We start from the raw sequence: 21195 nt of genomic DNA, 5'->3' as shown, positions 1-21195 counted from the left end.
TTGAGCCCCCTTCTCCGGCTGCTGCCTTCGGGGGACCCACACGAATTGGCTAAAAAAAAAAAAATCATTGTGCTTTTCTTGCGGCGGGGCGAGACACGCGTTTTTATTTTTTGAAATTTTCTCAACACATTTTTACCCACCTGGCTAAGAAAACTACCTGGTGACCGCCTTCAAGGGACATCTCGGCCAGAACAGCTCCTGGAAACCGTGCCAGCTCCCAGTGCAGGAGATCGTGCCACCTTCCAGTGCAGATCGTGCCAGCTTCCAGTGCAGATCGTGCCAGCTCCCAGTGCAGGAGATCGTGCCTCCTTCCAGTGCAGATCGTGCCAGCTCCCAGTGCAGGAGATCGTGCCACCTTCCAGTGCAGATCGTGCCACCTTCCGGTGCAGGAGATCGCGCCTCCCCCGGGTGTGCAAGGAGATTGTGCCAGCTCCCAGTGCAGGAGATCGTGCCACCTCTCAATGCAGGAGATCGTGCCAGCTCCCAGTGCAGATCGTGCCACCTTCCAGTGCAGGAGATCCGCGGCGGCTGCAGCTGTCCCAAGAGCCCCGTTCCAGGCTCGTATTGGGCCGGCGATGCAAAAAAACCGCAGTTACAAGCCTTCGGTTGTGTTGATAGATGGTCGGCATCTCACCCCCCCCCACACCCACCTCCCATAACCCAGAGCCGCTAGGTTGTCAGCTCTAGGGGGAGCCCCCCTCCCCCCAAGGGCTCTTGTTGCAGCTTGTCCAGGTTGCTATTGTAAATGTCATTTACTTGTGCAAATGCAGCTCTTGGGTTACAAGAGGATGGAGCAAACCCAGAGGAAGGGTGATTTAGCCTTTTGGTTTTCTGAGCAGCTCGGTTCACTGCCTTGGTGCAGATCAGCTGCCAGCTCCCTGGCAGTCCTCTTGAGGGTGTCCCGGTAGGGTGTTGACTCAAATGTTCTAAGAAATGCCATCTTCTGGGAGTCGGGCGGTGGCGCAGTGGGTTAAGCACATGTGGCGCAAAGCGCAAGGACCGTAAGGATCCTGGTTTGAGCCCCCGGCTCCCCACCTGCAGGGGAGTTGCTTCACAGGTGGTGAGGCAAGCCTGCAGGTGTCTATCTTTTTCTCTCCCTCTGTCTTCCCCTCCTCTCCCCATTTCTGTCTGTCCTATCCAACAACAATGACATCAATTACCACAACAATGTTAAACAACAAGGGCAACAAAAGGGAAAATAAATATTTTTTTTTAAATGCCATCTTCCTCTCCCCCTCACAAGGCAACAGCCCTTCCTCGGCAGGAGTGAGTTTTATTTCTCTCGTCCCCCTGCATGTTGGGGATTTAGCACTTAGCCAGTGAAAACTAAAGGCTTAGTCTGGCAGATATTGGTGATGGGGGGAGGGAGAATGGCAGGCTGTCTTTTTTTTTTTTAATCTTTATTTTTGTTGGCTAGAGATGGCCAGAAATTGAGTGGAAGGGGGGAGAGAGACACCTACAGCACTGCTTCAGCACTTGCGAAGCTTTCCCTCTGCAGGTGGGGACACCAGGGACTCAAACCCGGATCCTTGCTCACTGTAACAGGTGCGCCACCGCCGACCCCTAGGCTGTCTTCGTTTTCAGATAGTTTACTCTTGCCTCCAATCTAGATGAATTTTTCAGAATACGCCAAACCTCACTAACCACCTGAGCCTTGTGAAAAGTAGGGATAGGAGCTGGGATAATTTGTCACCGTTCTCTCTTAGCTCACTATAGCAGTAAGAGAATTTCCAAAAATTTCAGCCGTGGGAAATAGGCTAATAATATGGCCGAGGTGTGTTTGTAACAAGGGCTCAACACAGAATAGAATAACTGAGATAGCGCAAGTGGTTAGTGCAGGCTGGCTATCACTGGGTGAGCAAGTGAGAACAAGGAAAGACGATGAAGGTCAGACTCAGCCTTTACTGGGAAAGGAGCTTCTACCCTTCGAAAAGTTACACCACCACCACCACCCACCCACCCCACGTGGTGTATCTTATGCTGAGGCTAAACTTTCCCAGACACAGCTCTGCAGGAAAGAGAACAGTAACTGAGGCAGCCAGACCTTGAGCAATGGGTCCAAGTCCCAGCCCTTAACCTCACAGCCTCAGCTTCTGGCGTTTTTGCTCTCAAGCCTGCACCCCCCCCCCCATGTGAGCTCGTACCATCCCTTCGTTCAGGGCCAGAGTCATCAGAATGATTTGAGCTCCTGGCCTGTGTGTAAAAATAAAAGGCTCCTTCCTCCACCCACCTTGACTTCAGTCACCTTGATTATTTAATAGAGTTCCTTAACAGTGACTTCTGCATCCCAGATCCAAGGGTTCCTTCCCTAGGAAAGAGCCAGTCCTTACGGAGCTTGTATTGGATCTAAGTCGCCCATACTTGGGGACAAAAGGAGACCTTTTTTTCTTTTCTTTTTTAATTTTATTTATTCCCTTTTGTTGACCTTGTTTTTTAATTGTTATAATTATTGTTGATGTTGTTGTCGTTGGATAGGACAGAGAGAAATGGAGAGAGGAGGGGAAGACAGAGGGGGAGAGAAAGACAGACACCTGCAGACCTGCTTCACCGCCTGTGAAGTGACTCCCCTGCAGGTGGGGAGCCAGGGGCTCGAACTGGGATCCTTACGCCAGTCCTTGCGCTTTGTGCCACCTGCGCTTAACCTGCTGCGCCACCACCCGACTCCCAGAGACCTTTTTTTCTTGAGTGCTACCTCAGCACTTTTAATTATCACAAAGTAGAAGGAAACCAGTTCAAGTAAATGGCCCCAGTGTTGACACAGCTGTGTAGGAGTGTGACACTGGTGTGTCGTGTAACATTAGTGCAGTAGTGTAACAGCAGTTAACTCTGACTTTACCCAGGGTGCATCTGTGACCTCTCAAAGCCCAAGTCTCCTCATTGTGAAAATGAAGATAGTGACAGTACCTTACTGCATGGGGCTTTTGAGAGTTGGTTACGGGCCATTGCTAACACTGTTACTGGGTGGGTCTCTTTTATTTTGTCGCATGGGTAGGAAGGTAAAGTTCGCTATTTGACCTCATAGAAATTGATAACCTAAAGTGTAATTAAGTTGCTGACCAAGTCCTGTTTGTATTTTATAGCTGAAAGAGCCTGTATTGTCCTCACAGTAGTATAGAAGAATCCAGGATAGGTGAGAGAGGCAGCAGCGAATGAAGACTATAAAAGTAAAGAAGAAGGACCATCAGAGATTAAGGTAGAGTAGATGGCAAAGGGAGTTTGGTAGAAACCAGCCAGTGGTCTGTAGTCGAGGCTGCTTCCACGTCGTCCTGGCAGGGCCTTGGGTGGTGGCAGCTCTTCTCAGTGGTCCCTGGGAGCAGCAGCCTGGTAACCTACCCCCCTCCCCACCCCCCCACCCCCCACCCCCACCCCCGAAATGTTCCTATGAAGTGCTGGTTCTGGAGCCCCACTGCCTGGGCACATCTCCTGACTCTCACATTTGTCAGCAGGTAACCTGGGACAGGTTACGTCAGGTTCATGCCTCCGTCTCCTCACTTGCAGAATACGCATGGCAGTACCTATGTTTGAGAGCATTCTGAAGAGTCAGAGTCAGTGTCTGTGAAGTGCCAAGAGTTAGTGGCTAGCAGTAGGAAGTCTTAAGCAATTTAATATGGTATTATTTACTTCTTTATTTTTTGCCACCAGGGTTATCACTGGGGCTCAAAGCCAGCACTACAAATCCACTGCTCCTGACAGCCATTTTCCCCTTTTTTTTTTTCTCTCCACCTAATTTATTTGATAGGACAGAGAAATTAACAGGGGGGAGGGGAACAGGGAAGTCTTCAAATCCAGGTGCTTGTATGATTTGTGAGCTCAACTGGGTGCCCCCTTTATTATTATTATTTTCTTTCTCTTTGCCTCCAGGGTTATTGCTGGGGCTCGGTGCCTACACTATGAATCCACTGCTCCTGGAGGCCATTTTTTCCTTTTTGTTACCCTGTTGCTTATCGTTGTTGTTATTATTGTTATTGCTGTTGGATAGGACAGAGAGAAATGGAGAAGGGAGGAGAAGACAGAGGGGAAGAAAGAGATATAGACACCTGCAGACCTGCTTCACCGCTTGTGAAGCGACTCCCCTGCAGGTGGGGAGCCAGGGGCTCAAACGGAGATCCTTACTTCGGCCCTTGCGCTTGGTGCCATGTGCGATTAACCCGCTGCCCTACCGCCCGGCCCCCACTTTATTATGCTTGTAAGCAAGATGCCGCCTGCAATGTCTACAGGATTCTCAAAGACCACTTGCACCCTTTTTCTTCTCATATAGAAAACCTGCCAAGACTAAGAGGGTAGCCCAGAGGAGACCGCCTTCAGGGCCTGGTAAGAAGGGTTGGAGGTTGTTTGGCTGCTGAGTCCTGACCTCAAGAAAGGGCACTAGTGTAGAACAGCAGACTGGCTCCTCCCTCTCTCTACTTCCTTCTCTTAGGCTCTGACATCCTGAGAAACTTAGGGTCTCAAGTTTCTTGGAGGTCATATTCAAAGGTTAAGAAACGAGTTAATTAAAGTCTTTGCGGGGGGGGGGGGGGGGGGAGTAGCATATGGTTATGCAAAAGGACTCTCATGCCTAAGGCTTGAAGTACCAGGCTATTTTTGTCCAGCACCAGTGTAAGTTATAACTGGTAAAATAGAACAACAACAAAAGACTCCTTTATTATTATTTTTTTTAAGAACTTATTTATTTACTCATGAGAAAGATAGGAGAGAGAGAAAGAACCAGATAGCACCCTGGTACATGTGCTGTCAGCAATTGAACTTGGGACCTCATGGTTGAGAGTCCAGTGCTTTATCCACTGCACCACCTCCTGGACCACACAAAACAACTCCTTTCGCAAGCTGACCAATATAGCTGAGTGGGAGAGCACAGGTCTCCCATATCTTGGTCTTGGGTTGGAACCCAGGCATCAAGAAAAAAAAGGAGGAAAAAAGCCACTTGAGATAAAATTATAGAAAGTGACCATTGACAGCTGACTCTATATACATATATATATATTTTTAATTTTTTTATTATCTTTATTTGATAGAGACAGCCAGAAATTAAGAGCGAAGGGGTGATAGGGTGAGAGACAGAAAGACACCTGCAGCACTGCTTCACCACTCACAAAGCTGTTCCCCTGCAGGCAGGGACCTAGGACTCAAACCCGGGTCCTTGCGCATTGTAGCATGTGCACTCAACCAGGTGTGCCACCACCTGGCCCCCGACAGTTACCTTTCAAATGTGGCCCAAATCACACAAATCCTAATTCATGCCAAAAGCATACTTCATCCCAGCTTCCCTCAAAAAAAAAAAAAAAAGAAAAAAAAAAAGAAAAATTTCCAATATCCATGCCTCACCATTAGTTTCTTTCCCCCAAGTAAATTCTTAACATTTTCTTTTACCAGTTTGTCGGCTATGTCTTCAAGAACCTGGGGATCCAGAAAAACTAGGGGAATTTCTTCAGAAAGACAATCTCAGCGTGCATTATTTCTGTCTTGTGAGTATGAAGACCCCCCCCTTTTTTTTTTACTGGGCTCTCACCAGGGCCTCATACATAGTAAGATGTGTGCTCTACATGGTAAGCTGTCTTCCAGGCCTTTGCCTTTTTCTCTAAAATCTGGGTTTGTCAGAGGGAAAAAAATAAATCGCAGGCGAAATTGCATGTGTGAGGCCCTGGGCTGGATTCCTGACACCACACAAGAGCACCGTGACCCACAGCAAGGAGCCCCCTGAATGGTAGAGTGAAGCTTTGATGTATTTCCCTCACTCTCCTCCTCCCCACTCCCTTTAAAGGATAGAGAATTTAAAATTTTCTCCAGCGGGGGTTGAGCTGTAGCATAGTGGGATAAGCGCACGTGGCACAAAGCACAAAGACAGGACTAAGGATTCCAGTTCGAGCCCCCAGCTCCCCACCTGCAGGAGGGTCGCTTCACAAGCAGTGAAGCAGGTCTGCAGGTGTCTGTCTTTCTCGCCCCCTCTCTGTCTTCCCCTCCTCTCTCCATTTCTCTCTGTCCTATCCAACAACAATAGCAATAACAATAATGACAACAACAAGGGCAACAAAAATGGGGAAAAATGGCCTCTAGGAACAGCCACTGAGCCCCAGTAATAACCCTGGAGGAAATAAAATAAAATAAAATAAAATAAAATAAAGTGCTCTGGAAAGTACAGGTGAGATCCTAGGTTCATTCCCTGGCACCACGTAAAAGCAAATGAAATGTTTTTTTTTTTTTTTTTTTGCCTCCAGGGTTATTGCTGGGGCTCGGTGCCTGCACTACAAATCCACTGCTCCTGGAGGATATTTTTTCCCTTTTGTTACCCTGTTGTTTATCATCATCATCGCCGTTGTTACTATTATTGTTGTCATTCTTGTTGGATTGGACAGAGAGAGATGGAGAGAGGAGGGGAAGACAGAGAGGGGGAAGAGAAAGACACCTGCAGACCTGCTTCACTGCCTGTGAAGCGACTCCCCTGCAGGTGGGGAGCCGGGGGCTCGAACCGGTTCCTTACGCCGGTCCTTGTGAATCGCGCCACGTGCGCTTAACCCGCTGCACTACCACTCGACCCCCAGTGAAATCTAATTTTGAAAAGCAATTATATGCCTGATATAAAATCTTAACAGTATAATGTGCATCCAAAAGTCTCTCCCCTGTCCCCAGAAGTAATTGCTATGAATATTTCTTCGTTATTTTACCCCAGCTATAATTATTAGTTATAAGTGGCATACTCCAAAATGCATAGTTGTATGAATTTATAATCAGCCCACATATTAGGAAGATATAATGTATAAGCCCATGTAAGCACTGTCGAATCAAAAAAAACAAAAAATTCCATCACCCCAGTAAGTTCCTCCCTTCTCTATTCAGTCAGTCACCCCAGAGATAATCACTTTTGCCTATTTCTTTTAAATGATAAACAGTATTTTTAAATTTTCTACTGGATGATTAATGGTTTTGAATACAGTTTTTGGTACAAATGTAAAATTTCTCAGTTTTCTGCAAAACACTCAGCCCCCCATCTAGGCCCTCCTCCGCCATCATGCTCCAGGACCTAACACCCACCCACCCCCCAATACACCATTATTATTATTTTGCCACCAGGGTTATCGCTGGGGCTTCATGTCTGCATGACTCCACTGATCCCAGTGTTTTTTTTCCCCTCCTTTTTCTTTAGTGTGGGTGGAGGGAGAGAGAAAGAAAAGGAGAGACATAGCACTGCGCCATTGCTGGCAAAGCTTCCTCCCTACAGGTGTGGGCTGGGGCTCATAGAATGTGTGCGCTCTACTGGGTATGCGACCCCCCCACACCCCTCTGTGCCTCTTCTCACGCCTCACGTGAACAAAACCAGTTGGTGTGCACTCTTCTGTGTTGGTATGCTTCTAATTCTGCTTTTAAAAACCCCTTCTGTTTCATTTGGTTTAATCCCCCCTGCATTCTATTTACATAACACTGTATTCTATTTACATAACCTCTGTTAACAAGCACCACCCTCCCTCCAGGGCATTGGTGGTTCAGTGGTAGAATTCTCACCTGCTCCGCCCCCTCTCCTTGTCACACCCTGATTTTCACCAGTCACTTTTCTCTCCACCCTCTCTGCGTCGCATCCTGTTCCCACCCTACTGGGCTAGTATATAAGGACAAGATTGTAGTTTTTAGTTTAGCTTAGCTTGGTATAGATTGCGCTGCGTCCTGCATGAATAAAGAGATACTGCGTACAACCCAGCCATGAGTCCCGGGTCGTCTGTCACCCGCCCGTGAAGCCAGCCCGGCGAAAACAACACTTCTGTACCTGACTTCCTTCCCTCCATGTAATACTTGATCAGAGTCCGTCTTTCTCGATACATGTATCAGTAGCCTGTGCCTTTCTATTGTTAGTTACATCCTGTCAAATGCCTCTCTTGTAATTCGCTTATCTCTCCACCTGTGGTAGAGATTTGACTTGCTTCCACTCAGGGTTATGTTGAATAAAGAAACTGACATTTATTCGCACGGTGTTGTTTGTTTGTTTGTTTGTTTTTTGGTCAGCGTATGTCTTCACCTCTCTTGGGTAAATGACTGCTGATGCTTGATGCTGTGTGTTTAACATTCTGTAACGTTGTCCAGCAATTCCCACAGCAATTCCCACCTTCCATTTCTGCGAGCAGTTTCTGAGCAGTCCAGCTGTGTAGCATTCTGGCCAAAACTGGATATTGTCAGTCATTTGATTCTGATCATTCTACTGCATGTGTGCTGGTGATTGGGGTTTGACGTTAGTTTATCTTAGTTTTAGTTTTTAGTGTTCTGATCATTGTTGAAGCTTCACCACTCCAGGATGACTTTTTCAGATAGACAGACAAAGAAAGTGAGAGACCACAGCCCCGAAGCTTCATTCAACACAGAGAGGACCAGACTTGAACCTGAACACGGCAAAGCAGTATACTGTTCAAGTGAGCTGTTTTGCCTGCCCCTTGCTGCGGTTTTTATTGGAGTAAAGAAGTGGAACTTCACCGTTTGCCTTTTGTTTTCAGCTAGAGCACTGCTCAGGTCTGGTTGTAGGCGGCACTAGGGCTGGAACCAGGGGCCTGTCCAGTGCAAGTTCTGTGCACCTCCCCTACACTACCCCCCCCTTCTGTGCTCTTCCACCATTCACATGTGTGTGTGCATGTGTGTGTGAGGTTTCTATGCAAATATTTTGTTCATTAAATAGTTGGGTTGTTTTGTTCTACTAGATTGTAAGTGGATCTTGATAATCTGTGTTATATTGTTGATCTAAGTGTCAACTGTTACATCAATACCATACTCCCTTCATTTTTATGACTTTATAGTGTCCTCAAATGAAAATTTCTAACTTCTGCTATATTTTCCATGTTTGTTTTGGTCTTTTATTTTCCACACAAATTGTGATTTAGCTTGTCAAGTTTTCTTAAAGAAAGAAAGAAAGAAAAATACTGTTGAGATTGGGATCTCATTAAGCTTATAGATCACTTTGGAAAGATTTGACAAACATTATTAAATCTTCTAACCCGGGGCCAGGCTATGGCACACCTGGTTAAGCACACACATTACAGTGCACAAGCACCCGGGTTCAAGCCCCCGATACCCACCTGCAGGGGGAAAGCTTCACGAGTGGGGAAGCAGAGTTGCAGGTGTCTCTCTGTCTCTCTCACTCACTTGCTCCTCCTCCCCTCCCAAGTTCTATTCTATCCAATAATAAACAATAAAAAATCTTCTAACCCCCAGATATGTTTATTTTCACATTTATCTGGATCTTCTAAAATTTATATCAGCAATGTTTGTTTGTTTGTTTGTTTTTATGGAACCAAGGCCTCACACATGTGCAGTTTGACTGCACCTGAGCCATTTTTTTCATTCAGATAGAAGGAACACCACAGCGTCCGAATCTTCCCCTGGCACTGTAGCACCTCTCATGTGGTGCCAGGGCTTCAACCTGGCATGACATGTGCCCTATCCAGTGAGCTATCTTCCTGACCCCAAAATGAATACATCTTTAAAAAACAAGAAAGATTCAGAAGCCAGGGATTTGGTGTAGCACCTGTGAGACATTGAGTTTGATCCCCAGAACCACATCAGAACAAAGACAAAAACAAATAGAGCTTCATCTATGGCTGAAGGGTGCTCTGCTCTCCCCTTGGCTCTTCCTCACACACCCAAAGACGTACTGAGATGGTCTCTGGCAGCCGGGGAGGGGGCGCTCTTTCCTGCACCTGTGAGGCCCAGACTCCATCCACAACAGCACACACACTGAGCTGTGTCCTGGTCTCGTAAAATTAAATATTTTGAACTATTTATTTCATATGAGATTAAGAAAGAACTTCACATAAAGAGAAGGCAGAGTCAGAAGAGCCAGAGCACAGCTCCGGCCTAGAGTGCTGGGAAAAGAAGCAGGTGCCTCAGGCATGCAAGCCCATTCGCCCTACCTAGTGAACAGTTTCCACCGCTGTTAGCGTTCTTCTGTTCCTAATCCTCAACTCTCAACTTTTCTGTTGATAAAACATTGTATGGGCTCCTCATGGAAAACTTGAACAGTACTGAATTTATAAAGAGCTCACTCCTAGAGTCCTATAGCCCCACGATAATTACTGTTAACATCGATATGTTTCAAGCCCAGTTTGGAACTTACAACTATAATTCAAGTCTCTTCAAATCTTATAACCCTGCAGGGTCACCTTTTCTACTTTTTAAAAATTATCTCTGTTTATTTGATAGAGACTGCCAGAAATTGAGAGCAAGGGAGAGATAGAGAGGGAGAGAGAGATAAAAAGGCACCTGCAGTCCTGCTTCACCACTTGAGAAGCTTTCCCCCTGCAGGTGGGAACCGGGCGCTTGAACCGGGATCCTTGCGCATTATAACATATGGACTCAATCGCGTGTTCCACCACCCAGCCCCCGGAGTCACCTTTTCTATAAAGTTAAAGTGGCGTGAGCCTACATTGCACGTAACAACTGCAGGAAGCCTGCACCTGCCTCAGTGTTATTGGAAGACTGTTGGGATGAGACTGGGGTGCCGAGAGCCTTCCATTGTGTGTGTACACACGCATTGTTTATGGATGTATAACAGTCCAGATCCCCCCACCACCACCCTTACTTTCCCATTCGCTTTTCAGAAAGAAAAGATAATGGAGTTCTAGCAATGGATCCAGGAGTCTCAGGCATGAGATTGTATCAGCTGAACTATTTTCCCTGTTGCTACAATTGTTCAGATTCTTTCTAATCCTTCAGTATTGACTATGAATATGTTTTCCTATTGAAAAGTCCAGTTCCTCCCCTCCCTCTAAACTCAGAAGGTGTTGAGTCTCGCTTTCTTCCTTGCAGAGAGCACACTCTAGAGAGGGTTTATACCGAGGGCCAGTACAGGCAGTACAAGGGTTCTGTGGACTCTGCTGCTCCCGGCTTTGTGGTCCAGACCCAGCCATCTGTGGCCATGCAGCCATATCGCTTACTGTGCTGCACTCAGTGGCATCTGTAGGCCGGGTCACAGTATTAATTATCTGAATCACAGGCTGCTGGTGAGAATAAAGTGAAACTGCAGAGGTCTAGGAAGTCAGGCGCTGGATTTGCCAGAGTGATGCTGTGGTAGTCAGTCTCTCTCTCTCTCTCTCTCTCTTTCTCTCCCATTGACAAATTAAAACAAAAATAGGGCTGGGAAGATAGCATAATGGTTATGCAAAAACAAAAATAATTTTCATACCTGAGGCAACAAAGATCCCAGGTTCAATCCCAAAGCACTAGCATAAACCAGAGTTGAGCAGTGCTCTGGTGAAAAAGAGAGAGAGAAAAAAAGTGGAGGTAGTGATGTTCCCAAAGGCTCAGCACACAGTTGTGCACAGGGATTGGGCAGTGGTGTACCCAGCTGAGTACGTCACCATGTGCAAGGACCCAGGTTCAAGTCCCCAGCCCCACAGGCAGGGGGAAAGCTTCATGAGCAGTTAAGCCATGGTGCAAGTGTCTTTCTATCTCTCCATGTCTGTCTACCCACCCCCTCTCAATTTCTCTCTGTCTTGTCAAAAAAAAGTGGCTACCAGGAGCAATGGAATCATGCAATCACGGAGCCCTGAGCCCCAGCCATAGCCCTTGTGACAAAAAAAGGGGGGTGGGGAGACAGGCAGTAGCACAACAGGTTAAGTGCCCATGGCGTGAAGCACAAGGACCAGAGCAAGGATCCTGGTTCAAGCCCCCAGCTCCCCACTTGCAGTGGGTTTGCTTCGCAAGCGGTGAAGCAGGTCTACAGGTGTCTGTCTTTCACTCCCCTTCTCTGTCTTCCCCTCCTCTCTCCATTTCTCTCTGTCCTACCCAACAACAACAACAGCAGTAGCAACAATAACAAGGGCAACAAAATGGGGGAAATGATACCCAGGAGCAGTGGCTTCTTAGTGCAGGCACCGAGCCCCAGCGATAACCCTGGAGGCAAAAAAAAAAAAAATTGTCTACGGTGAGTGGAGACGGCATAGTGCAGAGGTGAGGAAGAGCAATTTAGAATTGTCTGTATTTAAGCAAATCATATAATCTCCCCAACACTAAATAGCGGTAATGATAACTTCTACATCTTTTTCCCCATTGTTGTTGTTGCTGCTGCTGTTGGATAGGACAGAGAGAAATGGAGAGAAGAGGGGAAGACAGAGGGAGAGAGAAAGACACCTGCAGACCTGCTTCGCCGCCTGTGAAGCGACTTCTCTGCAGACGGGGAGCCGGGGGCTCGAACTGGGATCCTTGCACCGGTCATTGTACTTTGCACTCACACTTAACCTAGTGAGCCACTGCCAGGCCCACACCACCTACTTCTTGAGGTTGTTATGAGGCTTAAGTGAGCTAATACTTGAAGAACATTTCAATCCCCCAATACCTAAAGCTATAGAAGCCTGTGTTGAGTGAATGTCTGTTTCTTAGCTTCACTGACGCCTTTTCATTGGACTAGGCTGTGTCAGCATCAGTGTTGACAGTCTCGCTCTGCTACACCCCTCACTCCCCTCCCCAGATCCTATCTAGCAAATTACCTCAGAGGGGCCAGTCCAACAGAGGTTTCCACGGATTCCTACCTGAAGACATCAAAAAGGAGGCAGCCCGGGCTTCTAGGAAGGTCAGAATCCCCTGAAATGTGGACTTTGGGGAGTAGACCTTTTTTTAATGAACATTTATTAGTAATTTAATAATGATTAGCAAGATTGTAAGATAACAGGGGTACAATTCCACACAGTTCCATGTCCCATCCCCTCCATTGGAAGCCTCCCTATTCTTTATCTCTTTGGGAATATGGACCAGAATTCTTTATGGGGTGCAGAAGATAGAAGGTCTGACTTCTGTCATTGCTTCTCCACTAGACATGGACATTGGCAGGTTGATCCATGGGGTAGACCTTTAGCCATACCTCTCTTTCCTGTTTTTCTTTTCCTTGGTTGCTATTTTAAAAATCAAAAGACTCTTGGATTTCCCAGCTGCCCTTTAAGTTCCTTCCTTTGGGGGGGTGTAATATTGTAAGTCAGGAGAAGAAGCAACATCCAGGGAAAACAGGAAAGGTTTTTAAGGTGTCCTCAAGTTCAGCATCAAAGTGTCCCAAGCTTCCGTTTCCACTAAGGGAAGGGAGTAGCTGTATCATCACAAAAACACCATTGCACAGAGTGATGTGCTACTGATGTCTGTCTATCTGTCTGTCTGTCTGTCTGTCTTTCCTGGGTCCTGACCCTGCCTGGGATTGCATTTTCAGGTCTGCTATGTGTGCAAGCAAAAGGGAGCGGCCATTCACTGCCAGAAGGATCAGTGCGTCAGGAACTTCCATCTGCCCTGTGGCCAAGAAAGTGGCTGCCTTTCACAGTTTTTTGGAGAATACAAGTGAGTGATGAAGAGGGGAAGATTGCCCCCATCACACACACACACACACACACACACACACACACACACACACACACACACACCCTAGCATGTAGCCACTGATGGGCTCAGGCTTCAGTTCTCAGGATGTGTCTTGATTCACCAGCGAATCTGTCCCTCCATTCAGTAGGGCGAACATGCCTTGACTTGGAGATTTTTACGGTGGTTTTTGTGTGGTTCCTTGTGCTTCCCGTCCCCTCCTTAAATGACAACCAGCTGAGGTTCCCAGACAGCTGCTCCTAACTAAGTGGGGGTCTTCAAGAACCTGAGATTATGGGGGGCAGTCTCAGGAGCTGCGACTGCTCTCCACCCTGCTCTGCACCTCCTCGGGACTATGGAGACTCATTGGACACTGGTGTGTGTGGGGGGAGTGCCCTTCTTAGCTGGAGCATCTGAAACAAATCTGAGAGCTAGCTCACCAGGACCGTGCGGGAGTGGCCATGGCGAGAGAGGAAGCTCAGTGCTGTGGCCTCACCACCACCCCACCACCACCAACAACAACCCCTCACTGTCTCTGCCTGCATGAAAAAGTGACCTGGGGCTGGTAGAACTGTGCAGATGCGAGGCTCTAGCTTCAGAAAAATAAAATAAAATAAAACGGAAAGAAACAAGTCTGTTTACTCTGCCACAGATCATTCTGTGGAAAACATCGGCCAACACAAGACATCCAGCCGGGGAGTGCAGGGGAGGAAAGCTGTATCTTGTGCTGTGAAGACTTATCCCGAGCAAGTTTTGAAAACATCCAGGGCCCGTGTTGTAGTCAGACCGTCTACCACCGCAAATGCATACAGGTGGGGCTTGCTCTGCTGTGGGGTCTGCCACACGGGCCCCAATCAGAGCCCCATTCAGAGGCCCCACCCTCCCGGGCTGTGAGGTGGGGGCTCTCCTCCACACTGGAGGTCTGTACACAGAACTGGCCCCGGGTGGACAAAGGGATAGCAGCCTAGTCTCTAGTCACCCTGGCCGGTGGGACTTCATTCTTTTTATTTTATTTTATTTTTTTATTTATTCCCTTTTATTGCCCTTGTTTTTTTATTGTTGTAGTTATTGTTGTTGTTGTTGATGTCGTTAGATAAGACGGAGAAATGGGGAGTTGGGCGGTAGCGCAGTGGGTTCAGCGCATTGGTGCAAGTGCAAGAACCAGCATAAGGATCCCGGTTCAAGCCCTGGGCTCCCCAACTGCAGGGGAGTTGCTTCAAAGGCGGTGAAGCAGGTCTGCAGGTGTCTGTCTTTCTCTCCTCCTCTCTGTCTTCCCCTCCTCTCTCCATTTCTCTCTGTCCTATCCAACAACAACAACATCAATAACAACAACAATAATAATTACTATAGCAACAACAACAACAACAAAAAGACAGTGGCAACAGAAGGGGGAAAAAAGAGAAATGGGGAGAAGAGGGGAAGACAGAGAGGGGGAGAGAAAAACAGACACCTGCAGACCTGCTTCACCGCCTGTAAAGCGACTCCCCTGCAGGTGGGAGCCGGGGGCTCAAACCAGGATCCTTACGCCAGTCCTTGCGCTTTGTGCCACCTGCACTTAACCCACTGCGCTACAGCCCAGCTCCCAGGACTTCATTCTTGACAAGATGGAGACTGAGCAAAACTCTCAGGGTGTCTAGAACAAGTGAACTCATCCCAAAAAGAAGTGATGGCCCACACCAGCCCTGCTTCCAGGCATAGCAGGCGAGATAACACAGATCCAGGCACCTGGTCCTGCTGGGTCAGCACTGCCTGCACTCTGGCCAGAGACCATGGCCTGGGAGCTCTCTTGTGCTTCTGACCCTGAGCCTGTCTCCTGCATCCACAAGCTTCATCGAGTTCTCCTGACTCTGTGACCCCCCTAGTCAGGCAGCAGTAACTGCCTCTTTGCTTTTTTTTTTTTTTTTTACCAGAGCACTGCTCAGCTCTGGCTTATGGTAATGCAGGGGATTAAATCTGGAACCTTGGAGCCTCAGGCATGAGAGTCTGTTTGCATAACCATTATGCTATCTACCCCCTGCCCCCCCTTTTTAAAATATCATCTTTATTTTTTACTGATTTACTACTGGGTAGAAACAGAGAGACATTGAGATGGGTGGATGAGGAGATAAAGAGAGGGAGAGAGACAGAGAGACACCTGCAGCCCTGATTCACCACTCATGAAGCTTTCCCCCTGCAAGTGGGGACCAGGGATTTGAACCTGGGTCCTTGTGCACTGTAATGTGTACACTTAGCTTAGTCAGGTGCACCACAACCTGGCCCCTGCAATTTTTTTCTTCATTTATTTTCCTTTTTTTACATTTTTTTTATTTGATAGGACAGAGGGAGATTGAGAGGGGAGGGGGGGAGAGGAAGAAAGACACCTGCAGGCTTGTTTCAGGTCCTTGCACATGGTAATGTGTGCAGTCAGCAGGTGAACCACCCCCAGCCCTAGGAACAGCCTCTTGTCACATGAGAGTGGGATGAGGTTGGGGTCAGGGTCAGGGTCAGGGGTCCGGTCAGGGTCAGGGTGGAGGTGGTGAAAGATGGTTTTCCACAAACACAAAGCATTTCTGTGTGTCTCTTATAGAAATATGCCCACACATCAGCAAAGCACTTCTTCAAATGTCCGCAGTGTAATAACCGTGAAGAATTTCCTCAAGAAATGCTAAGGATGGGAATTCACATTCCAGACAGGTAGTGGGAATTCTCCACGCAGAAATTGAGCTGGGGATGGGGAGTGGGGTTTTTTTTTTCCCAGATTTCTTTTTTTTTATTGTCTTTATTTATTTACTTATTGGATAGAGATAGTCAGAAATTGAAAGGGGAGATAGAAAGGGAGGAAAAACAGAGAGACATCTGTAGCCCTGCTTCACCACTCATGGAGCCTTCCCCCTGCAGGAAGGGACCAGGGGCTTGAACCTGGGTCCTTACATGCTATAGTGTGTGTGCTTAACCAGGTGTGCCTCCACCTGCCCCTCACCCCCAAGCCAGGCTTTCTATTCATTATTTTCTGTATCTTTGAGCCATTCATTAGGATTTTAGAAAAAAAAATGAACACATGGAAACATATAGAAACATTACTTAATAAGGTTGGGAGGTGCGAGTTGAACTGCCATCCTCTCAGAAGTATGACCTTCAAGGATAAACCAGCTGGATTCTGGATGCCGGGTCACTGCTGCTCTGCTACTTGAGATGCAGAGAGGAGGGTCAGCTTAACCAGAAGCAGTGCGCTGAGTGACAGAGTGCCCCGCACCCCTCGGGACGTAAAATAACTTTTCTTTTTAAAATATTTTTCTTTATTTATTATTGGATAGAGACAGAGAAAAATTGAGAGGGTAGGGGAAGATAGAGAGGGAGACAGACAGAGAGATACCTGCAGCCCTGCTTCTCGTGAAGTCTTCCCCCTGCTGGTGGGGACCAGGGACTTGGACCCCGACCCTTGTGCGTTGTAACTGTGTACTGAGCCAGGTGCAGTGAGCCACTGCCTGACCCTTTGGAAGGAGAACTTTGCAATGATAAGAAGCAAAGAGAGGACAGTGAAGACAGGCATGTTTCTAAAAGGAGTGCTTGGAGGGTCCGAATTCCCTGGAGGCCTGCAGTGGTTGGGCTCTAACAGCGGACTGAGGACCCCCAAGTTCTGTCTCGCTCCCAGGTGGGCAGAAGCTCTTACGACCAACAGCGTTGGTCACTATTCCTCACTGTTTCTCCTCCCGCTGCAGAGATGCCGCCTGGGAACTGGAGCCAGGGGCTTTCTTGGACTTGTATCAACGCTATCAGCACTGTGACGCCCCCATCTGCCTGTACGAACGAGGACGGGACAGTTTTGAGGATGAAGGGTAGGGAGAGGCTCCTGGCTGGAAAAACCGTCCACTGGTACCATCTTAGAGCTAGGCCTTGCTACAGATGTGAGGAACAAGAGACTTACTTCTTTTTAAGATTTTATTTATTAATGAGAAAGATAGGGGGAGGAGAGAGAAAGAACCAGACATCACTCTGGTACATGTGCTGCCAGGGACTGAACTCAGGACCTCACGTTTGAGAGTCTGATGTCCTATCCACTGCGCCACCTCCCAGACCATGAAACTCACTTCTTTTTATTTTTATTTTTTTTATTGCCACTAGGGTTGTCACTGGGGCTCTGTGTCAGCATTACAAATCCACTGCCCCAGGAACAGTTATTCTCAATCTGACACAACAGACGTTAAAATAAATGCAACTTTAAAAGACAGGGATGGACATTACTTAATGCTCAGAGGATCAGTCAGTCAAGAAGCCTTAATGATTATTAACATCTTCGCATGAGGCCATCTAACTACATCAAACATCTACTGAAAGGGCTACAGCAGTAGATTAACAGCAACACAGTAATAATAGGGGATTTCAACACCCCTTGGATGTTAGACCAGAAACCATCAAATGCTTAAAGGAAAATATTGGCAGAAGTCTTTTCCATCTAAATTTTAAAGGCATCTTCAATGAAATGAATCCAATTACAAAAAAAAAAAAAGTTGAACAATAAGCACAAAACAGAACTTGGACTGAATCTGCTATATTGCACCACAGTAAAGGACTCTGGGGTAGGTGGGGAGGGTTCAGATCCTGGAACATGATGGCAGAGGAGGACCTAGTGGGGGTTGTATTGTTATGTGGAAATGTTACGCATGTACAAACTACTGTATTTCACTGTTGACTGTAAACCATGAATCCCCCAATAAAGAAACTTAAAAAAAAAATACTGCTCTTGGCAGCAATTTTCCCCCTTAAAAAAAATTATTTCATTGGATAGGACAGAGAGAAGTTGAGAGGGTAGGGAAGTAAAGCGGAAGAGAGAAAGCTAGAGACCTGCAGACCCGCCTTACTGCTCATGAAGCATTTCCCAGTGCAGGTCGGGAGTGGAGGCACGAACCGTCCTTGTGCATGGTAGCGTGTGTACTTAAGCAGGTGCACCACCACCCAGCCCCAAGAAAATAATTTTCATCTGCAGACCTCAGGAGGAACATAATTCTAAGCCCCAGTCTTGCCCTCCCTGGGACTCACTAGTGAGAGTGAACAGGTCTCTCTTTGGGGGTCTGCTTCTCCTGCTCCAGACAGAGGCATGGGGGCCCCCCTCCCTTTCTCTGTCCACCTTGACTGTGGGCTCCTGAAGTCAGTCCTCAGCCTGACATCCTGGGAATGCCTGGGAAGCCCTGAGCGGATGTCCCGGAAGTAGGCGTGCTGCACGTGTCCATCCTCACAGCTCTGTGTTGGCTCTTCCTGTAGGAGGTGGTGCCTCATTCTGTGCAATACGTGCGGATCCCGCGGGACCCACAGAGACTGCTCCTCTCTCAGATCCAACAGTAAGAAGTGGGAGTGTGAGGAGTGCGCACCTTCTGCTGAAGTCGCAGGTGGGACCAGAGGGCTGACCTGGCTGAAGAACTGGGGTGGGGACCTGTGGGGCCTGAAAGGTGGGGGAGAGGCAAGCCACCAGACAGGGAACTGAGCTTGGTGTCTTTAGCTCTGGAAGAAAAGCAGCTAGACAGGGGGCGAGAGACAGCTGGCCTCGCCCTTCAGCATGTGCCAGGACCTGCTCTTGAGCCCCAGTGCCACACGAGAGCTTCTGCACCTGCTTCCTGAATGCGGGGCAGTACTGTGTTGTCTCTTCTCTCTCCCCGTTTCTTTAACAAACAATTAAAATATGTTTAACTGTTTAAATTATGATATAGACAGAGAATTGGAGTGAGAGAGGAGGGAGTGGGAGAAGGGAGAGAAAGACAGACAGGCACCTGCAGCCTGTTCCACCGTGTGTGAAGTTCCCTCCTGCAGGTGGGAACCAGGGGCTTGAACCTGGGTCCTGGCACATGGTAAAGTGTGCTCTTTACTGGGTCCTTGCCTCCCAACCCACACCCACACCCCCACCCTTGTTTCTATCTGAAATGGAAAAGAAAAATCAAAAAAACCCATCAGGAGCAGTGGGATCGATAGGCACAAAATGCCCTGTAGGGAAAAGAAAGGAAGGGTGAAAGGAAGAGAGGGAGGAGAGGAGGGGGAGGGGAAGGGAGAAGAAAAGGGTATGGGGAGAATGGGGAGGGGAAGAGGGGTGAGGGAGGAGAGGAGGAAGAGGGGAAGTGGAGACGGGGAGGGGAAGGGAGAAGGGGAGGGGAGAAGGGGAGGGGAAGGGAGGAGGGGAGGGGAAGGGGAGAAGGGGAGGGGAAGGGGAGAAGGAGAGGGGAAGGGAGAAGGGGAGGGGAAGGGGAGAAGGGGAGGGGAAGGGGAGAAGGGGAGGGGAAGGGAGAAGGGGAGGGGAAGGGAGAAGGGGCCGGGAGAAGGGGAGGGGAAGGGAGGAGAGGAGGAGAAGGGGAGAAGGGGAGGGGAAGGGGAAAGGAGAGAGGAAGGGAAGAAGGGGAGGGGAAGGGAGAAGGGGAAGGGAAGGGAGGAGGGGAGGGGGAGGAGAGAGGGGAAGGGAGGAGGGGAGGGGAGGGAAGGAGAGAGGGGAAGGGGAGGGGGAGGAGAGGGGGAAGGGAGGAGGGGAGGGGAGGGAAGGAGAGAGGGGAAGGGGAGGGGGAGGAGAGGGGGAAGGGAGGAGGGGAGGGGAGGGAAGGGAAGGGGAGAAGGAAGGAAGGAAGGAAGGAAGGAGGGAGGGAGGGACGGAGGGACTGAGGAAGCGAGGGCTAAAGATCTGCACCTGAGAGAGGCAGAAGGTTGCCTCCCTCCCCGCTCTCTTTCACCAGACTCCGAGCCGGAAAACTGCGACTCGCCCTGCTGCAGCACCTTCTACCCCGCGGAGCACCTTCTACCCTGCAGCCACACTGGCCTGGGAGGGAACCCCGGCCCTTCCTGGACTGGCGGGCCAGAGTACTCGGGCAGCAGGAGGGTCCGCTCCTGTCGGTCCAAGGGCGTCAAGATCACTAAGAACTGCAGAAAACCCAAGTAACAGCTTCTTTCCGGAGTAGTCACTGCCTAGTGTCTATGAGCAGGGGCGGTGCTCCTCCGTCAGGGCTGGGAGAGGGAGCATTTTGCAGCTGTGACGAGGGAAGGACCAGCAGCCTGAGAGAGAGGAACCAGAGGAAAGAAACCCCCGGGACTGTGGGGTCAGAGGGTCCAGATGCCAACGGAGGAGAGTGTTCTGGCTGGGAGAACACCTGACTCCTAGTGGGTCCTCTCTTCTTTCCTACTGAGATTCTTCTGCTGGAGTCTGACTCTCGAATGCCTCTTGTTATCTCACCTACATGCGTGATGCAAATAAAGGTTTTCTCTCCACTGGCTGCATCTTATTACTTCATTCTGCAATTTGTCTAGCCTACTAAGGGGGGGGGGGCTGGAGGGTAGAGTGAGAGAATTAAGAAAACATCCTTCTGATCTATAAAACTCAGTTAGCTCGGGACTGATAACTGATAGGATAAGATGAAGAATAGAGTGATTTATTCATGTTGTCATGTAAAAGGGAAAAAAATTGAATGCATGTTACCATGCTCAAGGACATAGGTTCAAGCCCCCAGTCACCACCCGCGGGGGGGGGGGGGAGGGAGGCTTCACAAATGGTAAAAGTGTTGCAGGTGTCTCTTTATCTCTCCTCCTTCTCAGTCTCTCTGACTCTACCCAAGAAATAAACATTTTTTAAAAAGAGGGGGCCAGATGGTAGCACATCTGGTTAAGTGCACATAGTGCAAAGCACAGGGACTAGAGCAAGGATCCCGGTTCGAGCACCTGGCTCTCCACCTGCAGGGGATCTCTTTGCAAGCAGTGAAGCAGGTCTGCAGTTGTCTCTTTCTCTCCCCCTCCTCTCTCCGTTTCTCTCTTATTCAACAACAGCAGCAGCAACAACAATGGGAAAAAGATGGCCTCCAGGAGCAGTGGATTTGTAGTGCAGGCACTGAGCCCCAGCTATAACCCTGGAGGCAAAAAAAAAAAAAAAAAAAAAAGAGAAAAGAAACT

At 48.5% G+C, this 21195-nt stretch overlaps 1 protein-coding gene across 4 annotated transcripts; it reads left to right on the top strand.

Moving 5' to 3' along the window:
• The first annotated feature begins 355 nt into the window (after positions 1–355).
• PHF7 (PHD finger protein 7) lies at positions 356–20520 on the top strand. Of its 4 annotated transcripts, none has more exons than XM_060204550.1 (11): positions 356–557; positions 3108–3193; positions 4259–4311; positions 5371–5462; positions 12437–12538; positions 13163–13287; positions 13958–14117; positions 15872–15978; positions 17004–17120; positions 18544–18668; positions 19992–20520. In XM_060204550.1, the coding sequence occupies exons 2-11, from the start codon at positions 3150–3152 to the stop codon at positions 20192–20194; spliced, it is 1128 nt and encodes a 375-aa protein (XP_060060533.1). In that variant the 5' UTR covers positions 356–557; positions 3108–3149; the 3' UTR covers positions 20195–20520. The 4 variants fall into 4 exon arrangements, with proteins under 4 accessions (XP_060060533.1, XP_060060531.1, XP_060060532.1 ...); XM_060204548.1 differs by having other exon boundaries at positions 3081–3193; XM_060204549.1 differs by lacking the exon at positions 356–557 and adding an exon at positions 1198–1545 and having other exon boundaries at positions 3081–3193.
• Positions 20521–21195: the final 675 nt, after the last annotated feature.

This window comes from Erinaceus europaeus, chromosome 12, assembly GCF_950295315.1.
Source record: "Erinaceus europaeus chromosome 12, mEriEur2.1, whole genome shotgun sequence".
NCBI classification, from domain to species: Eukaryota; Metazoa; Chordata; class Mammalia; order Eulipotyphla; family Erinaceidae; genus Erinaceus; species Erinaceus europaeus.
Note: the sequence above shows the minus strand (reverse complement) of the source record. Positions and strands in the feature narration are given on the sequence as shown.

Bases quoted from the DNA above. Each gene is read 5' to 3' on its own strand.
- PHF7 (XM_060204547.1), top strand. From the start codon at position 3,991: ATGGAGAAGGGAGGAGAAGACAGAGGGGAAGAAAGAGATATAGACACC. The intron at 4,080-4,258 runs GTGGGGAGCCAG...CTTCTCATATAG, and splicing joins GTGAAGCGACTCCCCTGCAG to AAAACCTGCCAAGACTAAGA. The intron at 12,539-13,162 runs GTCAGAATCCCC...TTGCATTTTCAG, and splicing joins CAGCCCGGGCTTCTAGGAAG to GTCTGCTATGTGTGCAAGCA.